We start from the raw sequence: 25780 nt of genomic DNA on the forward strand, positions 1-25780 counted from the left end.
AATGAATCATCAAACTGACATTAAATTGTATTTTATGTAAAAAATAAAAGTCTTAAATTTGTAAACCTGCAGAAACTTGTTCTTCATAAAATCTGAAATTAGTGAGATAAACATGATTTTTATTTTATGTTTCTATGGAAACTATACACTTAAAACAGTTCGACAAATCACCAAATAAAATGGGGGAAAAAAACCTGTAAATCTCCTCCGATTATCTAATTAAACTACATTTCTTAATTTTTTGAAAATTCTTCCATCGGAAAGTGAAACTAGTCTGGAAAACAAACGGAAATCTTTTGTTCATTATTTTCACTTTAAAACTAGATTTACGATTTGTGAAGCTTTTATTTTGAAGTGATAGTGACCGGAAGAGTTGTTGCTATTCCCTTCACAAAACCGGAAGAAGCCGGAGTTTGATTTCCTGGAAACAAAAGTCAAGCTGAGAGTCGGTTATTGATCATCGGTGTGTTATCGGTGGTCCGGGACTCTCGGTGAATCACAGTGTCCGGTCTCCGACCGAACCGGTACCGGGAGTCTGTAACTTCTGCTACGGAGATTAAACACCGTTAGCTGCCGCAGTTAGCTTTAGCTGTTCTTAGCCCAGCAGAGGGAGCTCAGTTCGACCGGATTGGACCGGACCGGACTGGATAAGTACTGTTTCCACAATGGGAGCCCACCGTAGTGAAGGAGGCCGGGACTGGCTTGAGCAAGACGGGCCAGAGCAGCCTGAGCAGACCCCGGTAAGAACCACAGCTAACGGCGGCTAAGGAGTTAGCTTAGCCTGCTGACACAGCCGGGATACCCGGATGGAACTATGTTATGTTATATTATAGTGTCTTATATTATTATTTTATATTATGTTATGTTATATTATAGTGTCTTATATTATTATTTTATGTTATGTTATATTATAGTGTCTTATATTATTATTTTATATTATGTTATGTTATATTATAGTGTCTTATATTATTATTTTATATTATGTTATGTTATATTATAGTGTCTTATATTATTATTTTATGTTATGTTATATTATAGTGTCTTATATTATTATTTTATATTATGTTATGTTATATTATAGTGTCTTATATTATTATTTTATATTATGTTATATTATAGTGTCTTATATTATTATTTTATATTATGTTATATTATAGTGTCTTATATTATTATTTTATATTATGTTATATTATATTATAGTGTCTTATATTATTATTTTATATTATGTTATGTTATATTATAGTGTTATTATTATTTTATGTTATGTTATATTATATTATTATTTTATATTATGTTATGTTATATTATAGTGTCTTATATTATTATTTTATATTATGTTATATTATAGTGTCTTATATTATTATTTTATATTATGTTATATTATAGTGTCTTATATTATTATTTTATATTATGTTATGTTATAGTGTCTTATATTATTATTTTATATTATGTTATGTTATATTATAGTGTCTTATATTATTATTTTATATTATGTTATGTTATATTATAGTGTCTTATATTATTATTTTATATTATGTTATGTTATATTATAGTGTCTTATATTATTATTTTATATTATGTTATATTATAGTGTCTTATATTATTATTTTATATTATGTTATGTTATATTATAGTGTCTTATATTATTATTTTATATTATGTTATGTTATATTTTAGTGTCTTATATTATTATTTTATGTTATGTTATATTATAGTGTCTTATATTATTATTTTATATTATGTTATGTTATATTATAGTGTCTTATATTATTATTTTATATTATGTTATGTTATATTTTAGTGTCTTATATTATTATTTTATATTATGTTATGTTATATTATAGTGTCTTATATTATTATTTTATATTATGTTATGTTATATTTTAGTGTCTTATATTATTATTTTATGTTATGTTATATTATAGTGTCTTATATTATTATTTTATGTTATATTATAGTGTCTTATATTATGTTATGTTATATTACATTATTTTATATCATTATATAATAGTTATATTATTTTACATTATATTGTTATATATTATTTTATAATGTTATATTATACTATATTATATTGTATTGTATTATTACATTAGATTCGATTTTTTTATTTTATATTATATTATGTTATGTCGACATTGATGATGTGAGCTGCCAGAAGAACTCTTCAGAGATCATTCTTTGTATTTGTGTCTAGAAGCCGTGGAACTTGATGATCAAACACCGACAGATTCACAGACGAGGACGACGCTCACACATGGCAGTCAGGTCAGGACTTCTGAGGGTGTTGACGGGATCTGTTGGGTTCTGATGACGGGATCTGTTGGGTTCTGACGGGTGTTGACGGGATCTGTTGGGGTGCTGGGTCAGAAAACCGTCAGAACCCAGTTTTCTGACGGGTTCTGCTGGGCTGTTTTTACATCATCTCCTGCAGTCAACTTCAGGAACAGAACAGGAAGTAGAAGTGTAAACAATGGGCGGGGCTCTGATATCATACTGACATGTTCGTACCTGTGTGCAGCTACACTGATCCTCAGGTGTCCATGGACCTGCTGAGGGCGGTGCTTCAACCCAGCTTCAATGATGACATCATGGCCGTGTTCAGGAAGTACCACAAGGTCAGAGGTCATACTGGAGGGGGAGGGGCGGGGTAAAGTGTGAACCGGTGTGGACAGGTGTTTTTGTGTTTGTGTTGCAGTTCTTTGAGAAGGCAGCAGAGAATGTGAAGGAGAACGTTGGAGACGACGTTCAGACCGATCAGCTGATCAAGGAGGCCTGCAGGAACGTTCTGGAACACGTGAGATCACTTCCTGTTGTTTGACCCCTTAACCTCCTGGTCATGTGACCAGCTGTTCGCACCAGTGTGTATAGATAGAAATGTTACTATAACATCATCATAACCTTTAACCTTATCTGTCTGTCTGTTTGGTTACCATGGTTTCCTGTGATGTCATCACCAGGCCAAACTGCTGTTCCCAGAGAGCGAGGTGAAGAGGGCGGGACCAGAAGTCACCACCAAGGTAGGAGCTGTCAGACTGATCAATCAGAACAGCAGGAGCAGGCTGCACCCTGAGCTGGTTCTGATCCAGTTGTGATCCGGTTCTGATCTGTTCTCTGTGTCCTGACAGAGGTCCAGACCTGCTGATGAAGACGCAGGTCACAGAGGTAGCCCCCTATTGAAGAAGGTACTGTGACCTCTGACCCGTCATGTGTCCTGCTGACAGACAGATATCATACACCTGCTCTTTACCAGTGTTCAGGTGTTCAGGTGACAGATGTTCAGGAGTCAGGTGTTCAGGTGACAGATGTTCAGGAGTCAGGTGTTCAGGTGACAGATGTTCAGGAGTCAGATGTTCAGGTGACAGATGTTCAGGAGTCAGGTGTTCAGGTGACATGTTCAGGAGTCAGGTGTTCAGGTGACAGATGTTCAGGTGTTCAGGTGACAGATGTTCAGGAGTCAGGTGTTCAGGTGACATGTTCAGGAGTCAGGTGTTCAGGTGACAGATGTTCAGGTGTTCAGGTGACATGTTCAGGAGTCAGGTGTTCAGGTGACAGATGTTCAGGTGTTCGGGTGACAGATGTTCAGGAGTCAGGTGTTCAGGTGACAGATGTTCAGGAGTCAGGTGTTCAGGTGAGGTCGTTCACCCTGATTATTTTGTGTCCTCAGCGGAAGAGTCGTCCAGGTGCCATTTCTTCGTCTGATCGACCAATGAGCTTCTCTCAGTGAGTACCTGACAGCTGACATCAACTTTGTCCAGGTAGGTTATCACACCTGATAATGACTGTGTCTGTCCTCAGAGTGAAGCTCAAATCTGATCCCATCAAGAGGGAGGGGCCAAAGGTGAGTCCGTTAAAGGAGCAGTTCGCACTAACTCATACACACTGATGTACCTGAAATATCACAGCAGATGGGGCAATTCTTCAATGTTACAGGTGTATGTAGTTGCTGTGAAGATGAATATAAACCTGAACCTGAGGCTGATGATGATGAGGGAGGAGGGAGAGCTTAACAGTTCTATACAGTGATATCCCACAAGGCCGTCTGACTTCCTGTTTCACTCCGACTTCCTGCCAGCAGACTCGGACATTATATACTACTGATGAAGGTTCCTCTTCTTCCTCAGTCTGCAGCAGCTTTTTTTTATTGGCAACACAGTGACATGACTTAATGTGTGTCTCCATGACAACAGGGGTGCTGTGTCACTGTCAGGTTGATCAATAAGTAGAACAGAGATCATCATGTTTGTATCAACTGCTTGTTTCAGTGGGACCCATCGAGACTCAACGACAGCAGCACGTTTGTTCTGGGCTCCAGGGCCAACAAGTGAGTCAACATGTCAATAACACATCAATAACACGTCAACAACACATTAACATGTCAACAACAATTCAACAATATGTCAATATACTGTAAACAACATGTCAATGTAGTGTAAACAACGTGTGTTGTTGTGATGTCACTGCAGGGCGCTGGGGATGGGCGGGACCAGAGGAAGGATCTACATCAAACACGCCGACCTGTTCAAGGTAAAACCTGTTTGTCTTTCATCAGAGAGAAACAGGAAGTGATGTCATGATCCTTCTGACTTTCTATCTGCTGTACTCCATGTGTGTGTGTGTGTGTGTGTGTGTGTGTCAGTATGCAGCAGATGCGAAGGACAAGCAGTGGTTGGCAGAGCGACACCACATGAGGGCGACAGGAGGGAAGATGGTGAGTAGACCATCAGTAGAGCCTTAGTAGACCCTCAGTAGACCTCAGTAGAACCTCAGTGGAGCCTTAGTAGACCCTCAGCAGAACCTCAGTAGGCCTCAGTAGAACCTCAGTGGCGCCTCAGTAGAACCTCAGTAGAGCCTCAATAGAACCTCAGAAGAACCTCAGTAGAGCCTCAGTGGAACCTTAGTAGAACCTCAGTGGAGCCTCAGTAGAGCCTCAGTAGACCTCAGTAGAGCCTCAGTGGAGCCTCAGTAGGACCCCAGTAGAGCCTCAGTGGAACCTTAGTAGAACCTCAGTGGAGCCTCAGTAGGCCTCAGTAGACCTCAGTGGAGCCTCAGTGGAGCCTTAGTAGACCCTCAGTAGAACCTCAGTAGAACCTCAGTGGAGCCTTAGTAGACCCTCAGTAGAACCTCAGTAGACCTCAGTGGAGCCTTAGTAGAACCTCAGTGGCGCCTCAGTAGGACCCCAGTAGAGCCTCAGTGGAACCTTAGTAGAACCTCAGTGGAGCCTCAGTAGGCCTCAGTAGACCTCAGTGGAGCCTTAGTAGACCCTCAGTAGAACCTCAGTGGAGCCTCAGTAGACCCTCAGTAGACCTCAGTGGAGCCTTAGTAGAACCTCAGTAGATCTCAGTGGAGCCTCAGTGGAGCCTCAGTAGACCCTCAGTAGACCTCAGTGGAGCCTTAGTAGACCTCGGTAGAGCCTCAGTGGAGCCTCAGTAGAACCCCAGTAGAGCCTCATTGGAACCTTAGTAGACCTCACTAGAACCTCAGTGGAGCCTCAGTGGAACCTCAGTAGTCTCAATAGAACCTCAGTTGAGCCTCAGTAGAACTTCAGTAGAGCCTCAATATAGCCTCAGTGGAGCCTTAGTAAACCTCAGTAGAGCCTCAATAGAACCTCAGTTGAGCCTCAGTAGAGCTTCAGTAGACCTCGGTAGAGCCTCAGTGGAGCCTCAGTAGAAACCCAGTAGAGCCTCAGTAGAACCTCAGTGGAGCCTCAGTAGACCCTCAGTAGACCTCAGTGGAGCCTTAGTAGACCCTCAGTAGAACCTCAGTAGGCCTCAGTAGAACTTGTTGTTTGGGGGGTGTAATGCAGTAATTGACGGACAGCAGATCATAACCAGCTTCAAGTTGATTCAGTTCATACGTGTTAAACACATTAAACACACATTAGATGTAGTTATTAGTTTTTAGTGGTTCCCTTAAAAGAAACTCTTCAAACAGGTCAAATATGTTTAAGAAAACTAGGAGACTGTATCTGTCTAACTGGAGCGTTGGTCTGGTCCGGTCTGGTTCGGTTCGGTCCGTCAGCAGTTTCATGTCAGCAAAAAAACCTTAAAACCTTTTTAGTTCACTTTCTTTCAACAACGTCCTGAGAACTGTTTGGTCCAAAAACACCTGCTGTGCTTGTTAAGACAGTCTGACCCGTGTGTGTGTGTGTGTGTGTGTGCGTGTGTGTGTGTGTGTGTGTGTGTGTGTGTGTGTGTGTGTGCGTGTGTGTGTGTGTGTTCAGGCCTATCTGCTGATTGAGGAGGACATCCAGGATTTGTCCCACAGTGACGAGTACAGGTGAGTCAGTCCAGGCTATAAGCCCCGCCCACTCAATGTCAGCAGATATTAGTAAAACTAATCATCATGATTGACAGCTGCTCTGCAGCAATAATAAAGTTGAACTGTCCGTCTAACTTATACGTCCACGACAGACCAACACAGAGGGGAGGGGCCTCGATCCTACGTCTCCACCCCCTCATCCCTCAACAGGTGCTTCTGTTTGTGGTTGCCATGGTAACGTTTGTGTGTCTCTGAAGGGACTGTCCGGATGTCAGGATGGATGAGATGAAGCCGTTCTCTGTTCCTCTGTGGATGGTGGAGAAGATGCAGAGAGCCATGGAGGCCCAGAGGGACGCCGACCCCTGACCTTCAAACCCTTTAGTTTTGTAGTAAGAGCCAAGTATTGGATAAATGACGAGCCAATCAGAGTAGACATTGATCATGTGACCAGCAGCTCTGATCTGATTGGCTCTTCCCACTTTTTTGGTATTATTGTTACAACTGTTTCTATAAAAATAAACCAGTTTGACTTGACTTGGTCTTCATCCACCAGCTGACTTACATCAAGGACACCCTGAACGCTGTGACAGCAGGCTTTATTTACAAAAAACAAACCAAACACAGTGAGGACAAGCTGAGCTGCTGACAGGAAGTGACATCACGATGGGGCGGAGTCACTCGATGCCTTCCTGTTTGTCTTTGATGGCGACTCTGAAGCGTTCCTCCAGCAGAGACAGCTCACTGATCAAGTCTGTGATGGCGTTTGTAAACGCTTCCTGTAAGAAACATGACATCACTTCCTGTCAGAAATATGACATCACTTCCCGTTAAAATAATATAACTGTTACCTGTGGACTGTAGTCAGTGTGTGTGTGTGTGTGTGTGTGTGTGTGTGTTACCTGTGGACTGTAGTCAGGTGTGTGTGTGTGTGTGTGTGTGTGTTACCTGTGGACTGTAGTCAGGTGTGTGTGTGTGTGTTTTACCTGTGGACTGTAGTCAGGTGTGTGTGTGTGTGTGTGTTACCTGTGGACTGTAGTCAGTGTGTGTGTGTGTGTGTGTGTGTGTGTGTTGTGTGTGTGTCAGGTGTGTGTGTGTGTGTGTGTGTTACCTGTGGACTGTAGTCAGGTGTGTGTGTGTGTGTGTGTGTGTGTGTGTGTGTGTGTGTGTGTGTGTGTGTGTGTGGACTGTAGTCAGGTGTGTGTGTGTGTGTGTTACCTGTGGACTGTAGTCAGGTGTGTGTGTGTGTGTTACCTGTGGACTGTAGTCAGGTGTGTGTGTGTGTGTTACCTGTGGACTGTAGTCAGGTGTGTGTGTGTGTGTGTGTGTGTTACCTGTGGACTGTAGTCAGGTGTGTGTGTGTGTGTGTGTGTGTGTGTGTTACCTGTGGACTGTAGTCAGTGTGTGTGTGTGTGTGTGTGTGTGTGTGTGTGTGTGTGTGTGTGTGTGTGTGTTTTACCTGTGGACTGTAGTCTGGTGTGTGTGTGTGTGTGTGTGTGTGTTACCTGTGGACTGTAGTCAGGTGTGTGTGTGTGTGTGTGTGTGTGTGTGTGTGTGTGTGTGTGTGTGTGTGTGTGTGTGTGTGTGTGTGTGTTACCTGTGGACTGTAGTCAGGGTGTGTGTGTGTGTGTGTGTGTGTTTTACCTGTGGACTGTAGTCAGGTGTGTGTGTGTGTGTGTGTGTCAGGGTGTGTGTGTGTGTGTGTGTGTGTGTTACCTGTGGACTGTAGTGTGTGTGTGTGTGTGTGTGTGTGTGTTACCTGTGGACTGTAGTCAGGGTGTGTGTGTGTGTGTGTGTGTGTGTGTTACCTGTGGACTGTAGTCAGGTGTGTGTGTGTGTGTGTGTGTGTGTGTGTGTGTGTGTGTGTGTGTGTGTGTGTGTGTGTGTGTGTGTGTGTTACCTGTGGACTGTAGTCAGGTGTGTGTGTGTGTGTGTGTGTGTGTGTTACCTGTGGACTGTAGTCAGGTGTGTGTGTGTGTGTGTGTTACCTGTGGACTGTAGTCAGGTGTGTGTGTGTGTGTGTGTGTTACCTGTGGACTGTAGTCAGGTGTGTGTGTGTGTGTGTGTGTGTGTGTGTGTGTGTGTGTGTGTGTGTGTGTGTGTGTGTTACCTGTGGACTGTAGTCAGGGTGTGTGTGTGTGTGTGTGTGTTACCTGTGGACTGTAGTCAGGTGTGTGTGTGTGTGTGTGTGTGTGTGTGTGTTACCTGTGGACTGTAGTCAGGTGTGTGTGTGTGTGTGTGTGTTACCTGTGGACTGTAGTCAGGTGTGTGTGTGTGTGTGTGTGTTACCTGTGGAATGTAGTCAGGTGTGTGTGTGTGTGTGTGTGTGTTACCTGTGGTGTGTGTCAGGTGTGTGTGTGTGTGTGTGTGTTACCTGTGGACTGTAGTCAGGTGTGTGTGTGTGTGTGTGTGTTACCTGTGGACTGTAGTCAGGTGTGTGTGTGTGTGTGTGTGTGTGTGTTACCTGTGGACTGTAGTCAGGTGTGTGTGTGTGTGTGTGTTACCTGTGGACTGTAGTCAGGTGTGGTCTGAACTCTGATGACGATCTTGTGTTCCAGCGGATGAGGAACTTTATAACCAGCAAACAGAACCTGAGGATCCTTCAACAGCTGACTGATGGACAAACAAACAGAGACATGGTCAGGTTGTCCATCAGGGATGGAGGACGGAGGAGGACGGAGGAGGATAGGAGGAGGATGGAGGAGGATAGGAGGATGGAGGAGGATGGAGGAGGAGGAGGAGGATGGAGGAGGATGAAGGAGGACAGGAGGAGGATGAAGGAGGACAGGAGGAGGAGGATGGAGGAGGACAGGAGGAGGATGAAGGAGGACAGGAGGAGGATGGAGGAGGACAGACACATACTGTCTGACGTCACTGATCTTTGGCTTCTTTACCAAAAAGTCCAGATTGATGAATGTCCTCCTGAAACCTCCACTGATCAATAATCAGTCTCTGATCATTCATTCAAACTTCTGTCTCACTTTAATACTGCAGTCTGAACGACCTGTTCTAAACCTGGCCCGTGTTAGCCCGGTGTTAGCCCGGTATTAGCCCGGCGTTAGCCCGGTATTAGCCCGGTGTTAGCCCGGTGTTAGCCTGGGGTTAGCCCGGTGTTAGCCCGGTTAGCCCGGTTAGCCCGCGGGGATCAGCCGGCTGCGGGGTCTTACGCTCGGATGATGTTGCCCAGCGTGTGGTCCTCCTTGTTGAGGGTGAACAAACATGCGTTCGGGACCTTGGTGTCCTTCGTGATGCTGATCTTCTTCTCTCCTTCAAACAGCAGGAACGACTCGAAGGCGGGAGGCGCGTTCATCTTCTGTCTGAGTTTGGCCGCCGGGTGCAAACCGGAAGCATCGTTTCAAAATAAGATAGTCACCCGCAATCACCAAAAGGAAACACAACTTCAAAATAAGATGTTCATTTCCGCCCAAAATAACCGGAAATACCACTTCAACATAAGACGGCCAATAACATCATCTGAAGGCTTTTTAATAAATATTTAATTCAGACAGATTTTAATTTTCAAGTTTGAATGTATGTTCATTTCAAACAGTAAAATAAATGAAGTCAAATAAAATAAGAACAACACACTTTTAAAACTTTAAATAAAAAAATAAAAACTTACTAAAATTAGTTCCAATTTGTCGTGGTTTGTCTGTCACTCCGCCCACCAGAGGGCCCCAGTTCCTCACCTGTCCTCGGTTTCCCCCAAGCAGGTATTTACACCTCAGTCTGACCTCCACACGACATCGTGGGCTGACGTCCAAGTCTACATCAAGCCTGGTCCTGTTGGGGTCGGGTCGATGCCGCCGCCTCTTCAACAGTCAGTACAACAGTCAGTACAACAGTCAGTACAACAATCAGTACAACAGTCAGTACAACAGTCAGTACAACAGTCAGTACAACAGTCAGTACAACAATCAGTACAACAGTCAGTACAACAGTCAGTACAACAATCAGTACAACAGTCAGTACAACAGTCAGTACAACAGTCAGTACAACAATCAGTACAACAGTCAGTACAACAGTCAGTACAACAATCAGTACAACAGTCAGTACAACAATCAGTACAACAGTCAGTACAACAGTCAGTACAACAGTCAGTACAACAATCAGTACAACAGTCAGTACAACAGTCAGTACAACAGTCCTGAGTCAAGACCTGACAGCATCGGCCCCGCGGTCCTGAAGACCTGCGCCATCCAGCTGGCTGAGGTCCTACTGTCCTGTACTGTAGCGAAAAAATTTCCCCTCGGGGATTAATAAAGTAACTACCTAACCTAACCTAACCTAACAATCAGTACAACAATCAGTACAACAGTGCAACACTGATGGAAGTCAAACAGGAAAATGACTTTATTTGTTCTCGTGTCCTTTGAATCTTTCATAAATATTTTTAGGGCCCGAGCACCGATGGTGTGAAAGCCTTATTGTTATTCAAGCGATTATTATTATAATTCTCTGTAAACAACTGCATTTTTGGAGGCTTTATCATTTTCAAAAACTCATGAAAGTTGGTACACGCGTGTCTCCTGGCGAAAAATGTCCTATTTTAGTGGAGTTGTGAGTGTACGTGAAGAGATGCCCCGGTGGCTACATTTACCTACATGCACGAAATTCAGTGGACATGTGTATCACATCGAGATGTACAAAAAAGTTCAGATTCACCATTACGTCAACTCAACAGGAAGTCCGCCATTTTGAATTTTTGGTGATTCACACGTTGTATTTTAACGAACTCTTACAGATTTTGTTGGACCGACTTGAAATTTAGTCTGTGCACTCTTAACATGTTTGGAATTAAAAGTTATCAAAAGAGTTTGGCAGCCAAAAAGTGACCCAAAAGTCATTTTTGGGTCACTTTTTGGACGACATGCTATGGTATGACTTTTTTTTCATAATTTGGGCAACAGGCCATAGTATGATTTTTTTTTTTAAATCATGACAAAGTGGGGGCTTGAATCCCAAATGTTCTTGCTGAGAGGCAACAGTGCGAACCACGGCACCACAAATTTGCCTAAGCAACCTTGGTGAAGTAGAATCTTTTACTTGTTGAGTTAGAGTCGCTGAAAGCTCTGAGTGAACTCCGTGAAACAGTTTCTGCTGTCGCGACTCGTTCTCCGGCGCAGAAGATAGTGAAACGATATGTCCCTTCAGGGTTGCCATAGAGGCAAAGTAACTCCCGCCTCTGGTTGAAAGAAGGAGAACACAAAATAAAGAGAGAAGCCGTGGGCTGAATGAGATGTCTGGTCTCCCGACTCCGCTTATTACAGTATTATAAGTGCTCCGTTACATGAACCCAGGACGCTCGGTCACACTATAGTATGACTTTTTATTTCATATTACGGATGACATGCTGTAGTATGACACAGTGGTGCAGTGGTTAGAGCAGTTGCCTCAGTGAGAAGTAACTGGGTTCGATCTCCACTTGAGGCATACGTCAGTTCAGAAAAAGGTTCATTTTTGTATATAGTATATAGTATATTGTATATAGTATATTGTATATTGTATATACTATATAGCATATAGTATATTGTATATAGTATATTGTATATAGTATATTGCATATAGTATATTGTATATAGTATATAGTATATAGTATGTTGTATATTGTATATTGTATATATTATATAGTATATAGTATATTGTATATAGTATATTGTATATAGTATATAATATATTGTATATAGTATATATATAGTATATTCTATATAGTATATTCTATATAGTATATAGTATATAGTATATTGTATATAGTATATTGTATATATTATGTAGCATATTGTATATAGTATAACGTATATTGTATATAGTATATTGTATATAGTATATTTTATATAGTATATAGTATATAGTATATTGTATATATTATATAATATATTGTATATTGTATATAGTATATAGTATATTGTATTTAGTATATCGTATATGGTATATTGTATATATTATATAGCATATTGTATATTGTATATAGTATATTGTATATTGTAGATAGTATATTGTATATAGTATATTTTATATTGTATATAGTATATTGTATATATTATATAGTATGAAGTATATTGTATATTGTATATAGTATATAGTATATTGTATATTTTATATTGTATATAGTATATTGTATATATTATATAGCATATTGTATTTAGTATATCGTATATGGTATATTGTATATATTATATAGCATATTGTATATAGTATATTGTATATTGTAGATAGTATATTGTATATAGTATATTTTATATTGTATATAGTATATTGTATATATTATATAGTATGAAGTATATTGTATATTGTATATAGTATTGTATATTGTATATAGTATATAGTATATTGTATATAGTATATATTATATAGTATATTGTATATTGTATATAGTATATTTTATATTGTATATAGTATATAGTATATTGTATATTGTATATAGTATATATATAATATATTGTATATAGTATATATAGTATATTGTATATAGTATATATTATATAGTATATTGTATATTGTATATAGTATATTGTATATTGTGTATTGTATATAGTATATTTTATATTGTATATAGTATATAGTATATTGTATTTTGTATATTGTATATAGTATATTGTATGTTGTATATAGTATATTGTATATTGTATATAGTATATTGTATATAGTAGATTGTATATAGTATATTGTAGATTGTATATAGTATATAGTATATTGTATAGTGTATATTGTGTATATAGTATATTGTATATAGTATATAGTATATAGTACAGCCAGGGCGATGTTTGATGTTTCGCCGTGACACAGGAAGTCGATGTTTAAGGTCAAACGATGCTCCAAACCTCATGAAACTTTGCACTTGCGTCAGGCACCAACTCTCATGAGTTTTTGAAGATGTTAAAGCTGCCAAAAAAGCCAATTTTTTTTTCAAGAAGAATAAGGAACGAGATCGAGAAAAAAATGTAAACTGCAAGCGGGAATATGCGGAGCCTCGTGTGCTGCACGTCGTGGAGCTTGCGGCCCCGACCCGCTGGACCCCCGACCCGCTGGACCCCCGAGATCACTGCATGCAGTTTTAATTTATGTTTGTTTCTGTAACAAAATAAATGTTGATTTTTCTCTCAGTTTTCTTCTCTGATGTTTTTACATGTCTGACATTCCTTTTATTTGTTTTCATTTTATGTTTTTTGTGGTCATATGTTTTGGAATTGTGACGTCACATTAAACATTGTTTTGATTTCCGGTCGTTGCTGCTCCCCAATCACAGCGCTGTTCCTCCAGTACAGATTCCTGTCATTGGTCGGCAGAAAGCGGTTTGTTTTTGAAAGCCGGACGCTGATTGGCTGCGAGAGTGACGCAGCCTCGGTTTAAACCGGGGGGCGGGAGACGTTCAATTTGAATCCGAGAGACAGACGCTCCGCTCGGGCAGCACACACACGAACACTCGGTGAGTCTCAGCAGATTTAACCCCTGATCTGTTGTTGTGGTGTTTACATGTTGATGTTCTGCGGCTGTTTTTTTGTTTTCTTTGTGCTTTAAGTGATTAACAGCAGAACTACTGTTCCGTTAGCCGGCCGAGCTAACTGCAGCAGGTTCTGTCTTTAGCATCAAGCTAAAACACCGAAAACGAGCTGCTAGTGGACCATAGTGCTGGGAAACGGACTGTTTTAACGCGGTACCTCCCGGTACCTCCCGGTACCACCCGGTACCACCCGGTACCTCCCGGTACCACCGGACTGTGAGGCTGACTGTGTAACTGTAAAATCTTGTCGGTGGTACATCCGCCTAACGTTTAGCAGCTGTGAGCTAATGGTCACCTGTCTGTCTGTCTGTCCCCTACCTACCGACCTACCTGTATGTCTGTCTCTCTCTCTATCTTTCTGTCTGTCTCTCTTCTACCTGTCTGTCTCTATCTGTTTGTCTCTCTATCTTTCTGTCTGTCTCTCATCTACCTGTCTGTCTCTATCTGTCTGTCTCTCACCTACCTGTCTGTCTGTCTGTCTCTCACCTACCTGTCTGTCTCTCACCTACCTGTCTATCTCTATCTGTCTGTCTCTCACCTACCTGTCTATCTCTATCTGTCTGTCTCTCACCTACCTGTCTGTCTTTATGTCTCTCACCTACCTGTCTGTCTCTATCTTTCTGTCTCTCACCTGCCTGTCTGTCTCCACCAGACCGGTCATGGCCTCCCAGAACATGGACCCTGCAGCAGCGACGTCTTCGTCCTCAGCAGCTCTGAAAGGCAGCGAGAGCAGCGGCAGCTCAGCGAGAGGCTCGGTGACCAAACGGTGAGACACCTGTCTGTCTCCCTGTCCTCCTGTCTGTCTCTTTGTCGTCATGTCTGTACACCTGTTGACTCACCTGATAGATGTTGCTACTGACTCTTGCTGGACATTAACGTGTGTGTGTGTGTGTGTGTGTGTGTGTGTGTGTGTGTGTGTGTGTGTGTGTGTGTGTGTGTGTGTGTGTGTGTGTGTCTCTGCAGGCTTCAGCAGGAGCTGATGACTCTCATGGTGAGTTCACGGATTGATCCAAGATCAGAAACTCTCTGACATCATGTCACCTGTCTCTCTCTCTATGACATTATGTCACCTGTCTCTCTCTCTCTCTATGACATCGTGTCACCTGTCTCTCTCTATGACATCATGTCACCTGTCTCTCTCTCTCTATGACATTATGTCACCTGTCTCTCTCTCTCTATGACATCATGTCACCTGTCTCTCTCTATGACATCATGTCACCTGTCTCTCTCTCTCTATGACATCATGTCACCTGTCTCTTTCTCAGATGTCAGGTGATAAGGGGATCTCCGCATTTCCAGAATCGGATAATCTTTTCAAATGGGTCGGAACCATTGATGGAGCTCAGGGGACGGTAAGTTCACCCAGATGGGTGGGTTGGATTGATTGATTGATTGATTGATTGATTGATTGATTGATTGATTGATTACACACAGTACTTTTAGAAGCATCATCTTTCTCAGAATAACTTGTGTCCAAAGTGATGATTTCATCACATACACAATGAACAAATGTTGAAATTATCAGAGCAAAATGTAACATAAATAAACCAATCCGTCCCTCCCGTCTCAGGTGTACGAGGGTCTCCGGTACCGTCTGTCCCTCGACTTTCCGGCCGGTTATCCGTATCAGGCTCCTCGTGTGAAGTTCGTGACTCCGTGTTTTCATCCCAATGTGGACGATCAAGGTTTCATCTGTCTGGACATCCTGAAAGACAAATGGTCCGCGCTGTACGACGTCCGCTCCGTCCTGCTGTCCATCCAGAGCCTGCTGGGAGGTAACTAGTTCTACCAGGTTAACCTCTTCTACCAGGTTAACTAGGACAACTTGTTCCACACGGTAAAAACACCTTTGTTCTCCCGTGTAGAACCGAACAACGAGAGTCCTCTGAACACGACGGCTGCAGAACTGTGGGAGAACCCGGATGGTGAGAACCTCAAACTTTAATATGGAACCTTTAAACCAGGAACGGACTGCTGCGTTCAGGGTCGTCACGTCGAGAAACAAACACGCCGTCTGTTGCTGATTGGCTGAATCCAAACGCTAATCTGATCGATGGGGTTTCCTTTGTCCCGACGGCTCCTGAACGCAGCATGGGAGATGAGATGTATTTCTGACTGCTGTTCTTGTCTTGCAGCCTTTAAAGCTCATCTCCACTCGACCTTCCAGAAGTGACGCAGCTCCTCGTTTCTTCTTCTTCTGTCCGTCTTCTGTTTGTAAAATATTTTTATGTTCTCGGCTCGCTGTTTAAATAAAGTTCTTAATTCAACGCCGCCTCCATTTGATTCCTGACGCATCCGTTTCTCCGCTGAATCCTCCCTCCGCTGTGTTTACGTTTTAAATCTGATTTTGTTGATCAGTCAGTGAAACTGGAGGATTTTCTTTCTTATTTATTAGAATTCTTGTCAAATGGATCAGGAGATTAAAAACTGAAATCTGTCGCTGTTTGTTTTGAACTTTGACATTAACAGGTGTTAGCTGCAGTGACAACATGAAGTGGCACATGGATCAAAATTTAATACCAATAAATCTACACTCCCATGATGCACTGCAGCAGAGCTACCCTCCCATGATGGGTAAAGAACCAAACATTTCATTCAGAGCACATGTTGTATAGTGTGGTGCTTTTATTTTGACGGGGTTCCAGTCTGTTGGAGAAAGAACACATCAAATGTTCTGAATCCTCTAAGTTTGACAAAGATTTATGTTAAAATCAGAACTTCATCTGAGAGCATGAGCTTGTTAGGAAACTACTTCCTGATTTTAACATTTCACTTCCTGTGTGACTTGAATCCCTCGTCTGTCGCCGCAGCTCTAAACTTTTATTCTGGGATGTCCGATGGACGCTGAGCCTCTACCCGACACAGCTCAATCCGCAGCAGGCGGCCATCTTGTTGGTGTTGGCGACGACCTCGACCTCCATCAGGTCCTCCAGGGTGTCGTCTGGTTCGTCTATCTCACCGCGAGCTTCGGCCCACGCCGGCTGGGTCGCCTCCACTGACCAGAACGCAACAGGAACCTGCAGAACACCAACGGGTCCAAATGAACACCACCACATTCTCCAGGTAAAACTCAGTTACACCTGCTCAGGTGACCTGAACCCTCCTGCTGCTCTGCTGCTGCTGAGGGACCTCCCATCATGCACTGCTCAGGGTTCTGGTCTGTGGTGTTCTGGATCTGAACCTTGTCTGTTTCCATAGGTTCTAATAGGTTCTAACAGGGCATGTTCTCACTCTTGATTGCATCTCACTCAGCATGGCCTCCAGTCCTCTGATGTGATTGGTCAGATCAGGGTTAGGCTCCTCCTCCAAGGTGAGCCATGGTACCTGGACTGAAGCCACCCGTGCAGCCACGCCCACCACCCCGTCGATACATCCTGAGAGACAAGAGACAGACAGGTGGGAGGTTAGACAGGTGAGGATGTTAGACAAGTTCTGGAGGTTCCTAGAGACGTCCAAGTTCTGTTCTGAAGGGTTCTCAGGAGGTTCGGGTCTCCGTTAGAAAGAACGGTGTGATCAGCTGACCTGTGTTGACCAGTGAGCGGCGGTTGTAGCGCTGAGTCAGAGGGAACTGTCCAATCAGATCGCTGACTTTATGCAGATCAGACAGGAAGCTCTCCAACGCCGACAGGAAGAGAACCCACAGACGCTCCGACACCTGTCTGTCCTCCACACCTGAGCGGGTGGAGTCACAGTCTGACAACAGGCGCAGCAGGCGGCGGCAAAGACCTGCAGACAGACAGGTGGCAGACAGACAGGTGGCAGACAGACAGGTGGCAGACAGACAGGTGTGTTTTTACCGCTGCAGATGCGGTGAGCCAGCGCTCTCGTCTCGTCCATCTCGTCTCGCAGGAAGCTGCCGTCCGCCGAGCTGCCGAGAGACGCCGCCAGCTGCTGGAAACAGGAAGTGACCCGACTGAGAGCGTCCTGAGCGCGCTCACATTCACCCTGTTGTCTACGACGCGCTGCTAGTTCATCTACTGACCGACGCCACCGACTCATGATGTCATCATCCACCTGAGGAGGAGGAGGAGGGAGAGGAAGAGGAAGGTTGATACAGGAGGAGGAGGAGGAAACGTGAGGAAGAGGAGGAGACGAAGAGAGGTGAAGAGGAGTAGGAGGAGGAAGGTGGAGATGATGACGACAGGTGAGACGACGACAGTTGAGGAGGATGAGGAGGAGACAGGTGAGGAGGAGACAGAGGCGGAGGAGACAATGACAGGTGAGGAGGAGACAACGACGGAGGGGGAGGAGGAAGGTGGAGACAGGAGGAGGCGGATGAGGAGGAGGAAGGTGGAGACAGGAGGAGACAGGAGGAGGAGACAGGTGAGAAGGAGGAGGAAGGTGGAGAGGATGACGACAGGTGAGGAGGAGGAGACAGGTTAGGAGGAGTAAACTCACAGAGTAAACATCGTGAACATGGAGTAAATATCGTACCTGCTGCTGATCACAACTCGGTCCTCCGTCTTCTTCTGTGGTGGAGGACTGAGCAGCGTTTCTATAAACACTCTTCTTCTCTCCTCTCGGGGGACAGGAAGTGTTTTTAATTAACAAGAGCAGCTGAGTCCTCTCAGCGGGCTCCACTTCACCCTCAGTGCTGCCTGGCAGGAGACCTTCCCTGGAACATATTCACCTGTCCAGGTAACCTTCGTCCCGGTGATTTAGAGACAGAAGGACCAGCTCAGGTGTCTCTCGTCTCTCGTCCAGCAACAGAACGTCTTCGTCTCTCAGATTTCATTAAACAGTAAAACTGCTTTCATCATTTACTTTATTCCTCATTATCATCACAGGTCAACGGGAGGCGCTGCCGTAACACCTGATTCTACAGCTGAACCTTCACAGGCTCCACCCACAACTCAGACAAGAAGTGACACATTAACTGACGCTCTTCATCATCATCATCACAGAATTCAGCTCTTCACTCATAATGCAGCAGACAGGAAGCAGGACTGTTAGCCTATCTTAGCATGAAAACTGAGAACAGATGCTATTAGCCTAGCTTAGCATGAACACTGTTGGGTTCACACATTGACTCTCCAGTTAACTTCATACTTTACAGAATGTCTCCAATGTTTTCAGGAAAAAAAAAAACATCACAAAAAACAACAACTGAGACTTCGTGGAGGACGAGTGAACTCCAAAGCTGCTAACCAGTTAGCTGTTTAAAGTCTCCAACTGGTCACAGGGGTTTTATGTCTCTACTCATGGAGCTAGCCTAATAGTTTCCCTCTGCCTTCAGTCTTAGTTCTTTGTGCTAAGCTAGGCTAACAGTTTCCCTCTACTTTCAGTCTTTGTGCTAAGCTAGGCTAATAATGTCTCAGGACTGGATGGTGAGAGTCATGTGACAGTGAGGACAGAAGCCAGGAGGGTCTGATGAACTGCTGAGCTACACAATCACAAACATTTATACATGTGTTTAGAACATGTTACATACAACATGTTAACAGTTTCTTTAACATGTTAATATTTACAGTCTGCACGAGGCGGCGACTCACTCCGCGACAGCTTTAAAGTCAGCATACAGACGTGTCCTCTGATTGGCCGACTGTCAGTCTGAGTTGATCAGCTGAACACAAAGGGGGTGGGGTGCTGGTATTCAAAGGAGGAGGGGTCAGAGTGATGTCAGAGTCTGGTGAGTCTGTCTACAGGTGTTCAGGGGGTTGTAGTTCCAGTGTCCAGTGTTCTGTTGTAGTTTCCATCGTTGCCATGCTGTTGGTTTGTCACTGTTGTTGCTATGGCTACATTGTGTAGTTTGGTCATCATGGCAACCTGTCGTGACGTGATCCTCGTCATGGCAGTGCGTTGTACTGTTGTTGTTGCCATGGTAGCATGTCATAATGTCGTTGTCATGGCACTGTGTTGCGATGCTGTCGTCATGGCAGCGGGTACTGATATTGTCTGATGCTGTTGTCATGGTCACACTATGTGACCTAACTGCTTTGTTGTCATCGTCGTCATGGCAGCGTGTGTGTGCGCCTGGCGAACGCCTCCATCAGTTCGTGGCAGAGACACTGACAGAAGCCGTAGAGGACGAGCAGCAGCAGCGTGGACGGAACCAGGCTGACCAGAACCACACCGAGCCACAGCTGACCGATCATCAGCAGGTAGATCCCCAGAGGCAGCGAGCTGAAGTACACCTGGACAACATAGCAGCATTGATGTCAGACACACCTGAAAAAAACACACCTGAGCAAACGACACCTGAACAAACACCTGAACAAACACACCTGAACAAATGACACCTGAACAAACAACAACTGAATAATCACACCTGAACAAACACACCTGAACAAACAACACCTGAACAAATCACACCTGAACAAATACACCTGAACAAACAACACCTGAACAATCACACCTGTACACAGACACCTGGCTTTGCTTGTGGTTACTGGTTGGACTGGTTATGGATGTACTAACCAGACACAGCGCCCCCAGCAGGCAGCGCGGGAAGCTACGTGACGTCCAGGCGCGACACTTCTGAGCCGGCAGGTTGCATGGTAGCGAATCCAGGCTGGAGGGGCGGTACAGACCAACCACATTGAGCATGCTCAGTGAGTCTGAGGACGGAGACTCCTCAGGCAGCTCCATGATGGTGATGACGAGACAGTCTGAGGAGCGGTGGGACCCGTCCACGCCTCCTCCTGCTCCTCCTGCTGCAGACAGAGAACTTTACGTCGGGAGAACAAAAATGAAAACACTCGCAAACAAACTCCTCGTGGATACTCACCGGTCAGACTGGTGGGACTCAACACCACCTCCCCTCCACCTCCTGCTGCTACTCCTCGCCGTGCTCGGTTCTGACAGGACAGAACAGCGAGGATGTGTCGGTCGTCCTCCATCAACCACACCTGAAGAAGAAGGGGAGGAGGAATGAGGAGCACCATGACCTCTTCGTTAAGGGCTCACCTCCTCGTTAGTAAATGAATGTCTCACCTCCTCATTAGTAAATAAATGTCTCACCTCCTTGTTAGTGAATTAATGTCTCACCTCCTTGTTAGTAAATTAATGTCTCACCTTGTTAGTAAATGAATGTCTCACCTCCTCATTAGTAAATGAATGTCTCACCTCCTCGTTAGTAAATGAATGTCTCACCTCGTTAGTAAATTAATGTCTCACCTCCTTGTTAGTGAATTAATGTCTCACCTTATCAAATTAGTCTCACCTTATTAGTAAATGAATTTATCACCTCCTCGTTAGTAAATGAATGCCTCACCTCCTTGTAAGTAAATGAATGTCTCACCTTGTCAGTAAATTAATGTATCACCTCCTCATTAATAAATGAATGTCTCACCTTGTTAGTAAATTAATGGCTCACCTCCTCAATAGTAAATTAATGTCTTACCTCCTTGTTAGTGAATTAATGTCTCACCTTATCAAATTAGTCTCACCTTATTAGTAAATGAATTTATCACCTCCTCGTTAGTAAATGAATGCCTCACCTCCTCGTTAGTAAATGAATGCCTCACCTCCTCGTTAGTAAATGAATGTCTCACCTCCTTGTTAGTAAATGAATGTCTCACCTTCTTGTAAGTAAATGAATGTCTCACCTTGTCAGTAAATTAATGTATCACCTCCTCATTAATAAATGAATGTCTCACCTTGTTAGTAAATTAATGGCTCACCTCCTCAATAGTAAATTAATGTCTTACCTCCTCGTTAGTAAATTAATGTCTCGCCTCCTCGTTAGTAAATTAATGTCTCACCTTTTAGTAAATGAATGTCTCACCTTTTAGTAAATGAATGTCTCACCTCCTCGTTGGTAAATTAATGTCTCACCTCCTTGTTAGTAAATTAATGTCTCACCTCCTCGTTAGTAAATGAATGTCTCACCTCCTTGTTAGTAAATGAATGTCTCACCTCCTTGTTAGTAAATTAATGTCTCACCACCTTGTTAGTGAATTAATGTCTCACCTTGTTATCAAATTAGTCTCACCTCCTCGTTAGTAAATTAATGTCTCACCTCCTCGTTAGTAAATGAATGTCTCACCTCCTTGTTAGTAAATTAATGTCTCACCTCCTTGTTAGTGAATTAATGTCTCACCTTGTTATCAAATTGGTCTCACCTCCTCGTTAGTAAATTAATGTCTCACCTCCTTGTTAGTAAATTAATGTCTCACCTCCTCGTTAGTAAATGAATGTCTCACCTCCTTGTTAGTAAATTAATGTCTCACCACCTTGTTAGTGAATTAATGTCTCACCTTGTTATCAAATTAGTCTCACCTCCTCGTTAGTAAATTAATGTCTCACCTCCTCGTTAGTAAATGAATGTCTCACCTCCTTGTTAGTAAATTAATGTCTCACCTCCTTGTTAGTGAATTAATGTCTCACCTTGTTATCAAATTAGTCTCACCTCATTAGTAAATTAATGTCTCACCACCTTGTTAGTGAATTAATGTCTCACCTTGTTATCAAATTAGTCTCACCTCCTCGTTAGTAAATTAATGTCTCACCTTGTTAGTAAATTAATGTCTCACCTCCTCGTCAGGGACGTGTGTTTCGTGGCGACAGAAGGGACAGCTGATGATGGAGGGCGAAGAGTCTCCTGAAAACAGTCACATGACACACTGGATGATGAAAGAGCATCACCAACATGCTGTAATGTGATTGGTCCACCAGTATGGTGTCTGTTGATTGGTCCATGTCCTGCCGAAGATTCGTCTCGAGAAACTCACCTGGCAGGTAAACTCACCCTCACCTGGGAGTTAAACTCACCCATATCTACCATCTTCTTCAGGCACTTGGCGCAGACTCGGTGCAGGCAGCCGAGCAGTTTGGGTTTCCGGCTGCGGGTGTCGTAACGGTTGTAGCAGATTTTACACTCGAGTTCCTCCAGAGTGTAAACCAGAGACTGAGCCCAGGTCTGCACCTGAACGCACCACAACCAAGACTTAATAACCCTGAACGCACTGCAACAGTGTTAATGACCCTGAACGCACCACAGGTGGACCCCGGTTCTGAAAGATTGTCGGACTGTTCATCCACACCAGTTCAGAACTTGAATTAAAAAGTTTGAAGTATTTCTGATGTGATGAGGTCACTGCAGGGAGGAATGATGGGAAATCTCACCCTGCCCTCCATCTCCCGGCCTGGCTCCTCCTCCTTCAGCTGGTTCATCCTATTGGCTGTCATCTTTACCTGAAGCAGGGGGAGGGACAGTGGTGGGTGGGGCTTAAATGAGGCTGTCACCTGACTGTAAAACACAAACAAACAAGCAAATAAAGTACTCCTTCAGTAAATAAAAGGAGAGTGCTGTCCTGCATAGTACCTCTATAGTACTACATAATACTGCATAGTACCTCTATAGTACTGCATAGTACCTCTACACTACTGCATAGTACCTCTATAGTACTGCATAATACTGCATAGTACCGCTATAATACTGCATAGTACCGCATAGTACCACAGACAACCTCCTTAGTGCTGCAGAGTACTACAAAGTACTACAGAGTACTGCAGAATACTATAGAGTAAAAATACTGTGACTAGACTTTAAGAACTGTTTTTCCTTTCAAGCTCTAACAGGACACTTCCTGCTTTTGTTTCCAAGGAGACCACACTGCAGACACACCTGACTCCAGATCAGCTGATCAGTGAGACAGTCTGAGAGTACGTCCATCAGTCCAAGCAGGACACCAGATGTCCATCTAGAGAGAAACGGGGGGACATGTCAGAGACAGAGAGACAGGTCGGAGACAGAGAGACAGCTCATCCTGTTGTTGTTTACTGTCTTCTCTGATTTACTATTTTAATGCAAACAACAAATCATTGAGCTGCTACACACTCTCTCACACACTCACACACTCTCTCACACACTCACACACACACACACACACTCACACACTCACACACACACACACACACACACACACACACACACACACACACACACACACACACACACACACACACACACACACACACACACACTGTGTATTAATAGACTGCAGCTGTTATATAACAAGGAAACGGGGGCAGCGATGCTGACATTGCTATAGCAACAGGTTTACCTGAACCTGAACTTCAGCTCAGCCAATGAGACATCACGTTATTGATCAGAAACACGCTGTAACTCCTTCAGTCTGTAGCAGGATCGATCAGGATCAATAAGGATCAATAAAGATTAATCAGGATCAATAAGGATCGATCAGGATCATTAAGGATCGATCAGGATCAATAAGGATCAATCAGGATCATTAAGGATCGATCAGGATCTTTCCTTCCCCTCAGACAGGTGAACTCAGTTTAGCTGCAGTTCAATCATTGATCGAGTATTGATCTCATCTATCAGGATGTTTTTATTTTGAAAGTCTGGTCTGTTTCCTGAAGTCAAACTTATTTTTTGTGATGTCAGATGTTTTTATTTTTGTTAATTAAAGGCTTTCATTTCTGCAGTGATGCTCAGGTTCCTATTTGGAGAAACACTCGTTATTGATCTGCAAATAATCCCAGACAGGTGGACAGGTGACCACCCCACCTGAGACTATGACATCATCCCTGAGGCTGTGACATCATCACTGATCGGTTCAGGACAAAACAAGGAAACGGTGACATGTTGCTGCTCACCTGGTGATGATGGAGGCTCAGGTGATGGTTGTTGGTTGGTGTAGATGTAGTTGCAGGTTGTGTTGCTGTAGATGTAGTTGCAGGTTGTGTTGCTGTAGATGTAGTTGCAGGTTGTGTTGCTGTAGATCTGGTTGCAGGTTGTGTTGCTGTAGATCTAGTTGCAAGTTGTGTTGCTGTAGATGTAGTTGCAGGTTGTGTTGCTGTAGATGTGGTTGCAGGTTGTGTTGCTGTAGATCTAGTTGCAAGTTGTGTTGCTGTAGATGTAGTTGCAGGTTGTGTTGCTGTATATGTAGTTGCAGGTTGCGTTGCTGTAAGCCTCCCTCACACTGAACCAAGACACTGTCCTGTTACTACTTCCTGTTGCTGTAGTCTCCCACAGGTTGTAGCAACATGTTGCTCGTTTAACATCCAAAGGTTATTTCCACATTGCTGGAGATGCAGCTGTTACAGGTTGAGTTGCTACCGTCCTTCCTGGTGAATATTGATCACCAGTTGCTGGTTGCCGCGGTCTCCTTTCAGCTCAAAGCGACACTGCAGCAGCGATTCTAGTTCTGATCATCGAGTTGCAGTGACTGCTGGTTCTGGTTCTGATCATCGAGTTGCCGTACCTGGAGTTGCTGTCAGACAGGTTGCTGCAGTATCTCAGATTGCAGCAACATGGTTGTCATCAACAGTTCATGTGTCCGCTGGAGGAGGTGACGTCAGACTGAAGCAGCAACAGTCTGGTTCTGGTTCTGGTTCTGGCTGCGGTGCTGTGTTCCGTCCGGTTGAAGCGCCGCTGCAGCAGATGGACCGGCGTTCTGTTGCTGTGTCGTCACTGCGGTAGTTGACCGTCATCAGCCTCATTAACAGTCTGTCGACGTCGCGCGCTTCCGGAGGACAACGCAGGGAAGCTAATGGGCTAACGGCTCCCTGTGTCGCTCGCTGGTCGCCCGTTGTTGGTCCGGAAGGTTCCGGTCGCTCACCGGGGCTGGTCTCGGTGACTCACCGTCTCGCCTTCGTCTCACTGCAGCGCGCGACCGGTGGCGGGAGCCCGGTAACCATGGCAACCGTTATGGAGCTGGATGACGGGAGACCTCGAAGTGATGATGAACAGCAGGATCGATAACGTGATCAGTTGCTACAAAGACAAACAGGAGCATCAATAATGAAACGTATTATTAAAGTGTTCATCAATCAGAGTCAATCAGCTGTTCGATCAGCTGTTTTAATCTATTGAAGAAAAGGAGCAGCTCCGTCTTTATAATAATCAATAATGTGGCTCCGATCAACAGGTTATCGATGTTGTTTCACTTTAATTGATCTGTTGTTGTTGTTGTTTTTATAAACAAATGAAGTTTGATTAAAACAATATGCGGTGATTTACTGATTAATCATTTATTTTGATCAGAATTTTTGAATGATCAACATTTTATTGAAGGGAAACAAACAAGAATCAATTTATTTAATTTGATCAAT

At 43.6% G+C, this 25780-nt stretch overlaps 5 protein-coding genes and 1 long non-coding RNA gene across 9 annotated transcripts; 2 read left to right on the forward strand and 4 right to left on the reverse strand.

The window, feature by feature from the left end:
* The first annotated feature begins 373 nt into the window (after positions 1 to 373).
* On the forward strand, positions 374 to 6795 carry LOC138614478 (deoxynucleotidyltransferase terminal-interacting protein 1). 2 transcript variants are annotated; one of them, XM_069687960.1, is made up of 13 exons: positions 374 to 740; positions 2201 to 2268; positions 2522 to 2618; positions 2699 to 2797; positions 2961 to 3020; positions 3129 to 3185; positions 3668 to 3723; positions 3799 to 3841; positions 4266 to 4324; positions 4467 to 4527; positions 4640 to 4711; positions 6224 to 6279; positions 6519 to 6795. In XM_069687960.1, exons 1-13 carry the CDS (start codon positions 666 to 668, stop codon positions 6625 to 6627), a joined length of 912 nt encoding a protein of 303 aa, XP_069544061.1. In that variant the 5' UTR covers positions 374 to 665; the 3' UTR covers positions 6628 to 6795. The 2 variants fall into 2 exon arrangements, with proteins under 2 accessions (XP_069544061.1, XP_069544060.1); XM_069687959.1 differs by having other exon boundaries at positions 377 to 740; positions 2198 to 2268.
* LOC138614480 (uncharacterized) lies at positions 4660 to 5114 on the reverse strand. The gene is made up of 3 exons (XR_011310284.1): positions 5037 to 5114; positions 4766 to 4798; positions 4660 to 4733 (listed from the first exon to the last, which is right to left on the reverse strand). It is a non-coding gene; the product is annotated as an uncharacterized lncRNA (long non-coding RNA).
* A 45-nt stretch (positions 6796 to 6840) lies between the features above and the next one.
* Positions 6841 to 9642, reverse strand: polr2j (RNA polymerase II subunit J). The gene is made up of 3 exons (XM_069687962.1): positions 9426 to 9642; positions 8763 to 8871; positions 6841 to 7037 (listed from the first exon to the last, which is right to left on the reverse strand). The coding sequence occupies exons 1-3, from the start codon at positions 9566 to 9568 to the stop codon at positions 6936 to 6938; spliced, it is 354 nt and encodes a 117-aa protein (XP_069544063.1). The 5' UTR covers positions 9569 to 9642; the 3' UTR covers positions 6841 to 6935.
* Positions 9643 to 13608: 3966 nt separating this feature from the next.
* Positions 13609 to 16026, forward strand: ube2c (ubiquitin-conjugating enzyme E2C). Of its 3 annotated transcripts, none has more exons than XM_069687947.1 (7): positions 13609 to 13684; positions 14412 to 14525; positions 14723 to 14750; positions 15025 to 15111; positions 15330 to 15534; positions 15625 to 15684; positions 15895 to 16026. In XM_069687947.1, the coding sequence occupies exons 2-7, from the start codon at positions 14419 to 14421 to the stop codon at positions 15930 to 15932; spliced, it is 525 nt and encodes a 174-aa protein (XP_069544048.1). In that variant the 5' UTR covers positions 13609 to 13684; positions 14412 to 14418; the 3' UTR covers positions 15933 to 16026. The 3 variants fall into 3 exon arrangements, with proteins under 3 accessions (XP_069544048.1, XP_069544049.1, XP_069544047.1); XM_069687948.1 differs by lacking the exon at positions 13609 to 13684 and adding an exon at positions 13721 to 14038; XM_069687946.1 differs by lacking the exon at positions 13609 to 13684 and having other exon boundaries at positions 14144 to 14525.
* A 341-nt stretch (positions 16027 to 16367) lies between these two features.
* On the reverse strand, positions 16368 to 18271 carry LOC138614467 (regulator of G-protein signaling 9-binding protein). The gene is made up of 5 exons (XM_069687944.1): positions 18194 to 18271; positions 17557 to 17773; positions 17282 to 17485; positions 16991 to 17133; positions 16368 to 16776 (listed from the first exon to the last, which is right to left on the reverse strand). Exons 2-5 carry the CDS (start codon positions 17756 to 17758, stop codon positions 16612 to 16614), a joined length of 714 nt encoding a protein of 237 aa, XP_069544045.1. The 5' UTR covers positions 17759 to 17773; positions 18194 to 18271; the 3' UTR covers positions 16368 to 16611.
* Positions 18272 to 18518: 247 nt separating this feature from the next.
* Positions 18519 to 25413, reverse strand: LOC138614468 (E3 ubiquitin-protein ligase RNF182). Its single transcript, XM_069687945.1, has 8 exons — positions 24323 to 25413; positions 23328 to 23403; positions 22826 to 22894; positions 22472 to 22625; positions 22234 to 22301; positions 20487 to 20607; positions 20177 to 20412; positions 18519 to 19893 (listed from the first exon to the last, which is right to left on the reverse strand). Exons 2-8 carry the CDS (start codon positions 23373 to 23375, stop codon positions 19711 to 19713), a joined length of 879 nt encoding a protein of 292 aa, XP_069544046.1. The 5' UTR covers positions 23376 to 23403; positions 24323 to 25413; the 3' UTR covers positions 18519 to 19710.
* Positions 25414 to 25780: the final 367 nt, after the last annotated feature.

This window comes from Brachyistius frenatus, unplaced genomic scaffold (genome assembly GCF_029030835.1).
Source record: "Brachyistius frenatus isolate BFR_SWC_R1_liver_20210118 unplaced genomic scaffold, ASM2903083v1 Contig_509, whole genome shotgun sequence".
In the NCBI taxonomy this organism is placed as follows: Eukaryota; Metazoa; Chordata; class Actinopteri; family Embiotocidae; genus Brachyistius; species Brachyistius frenatus.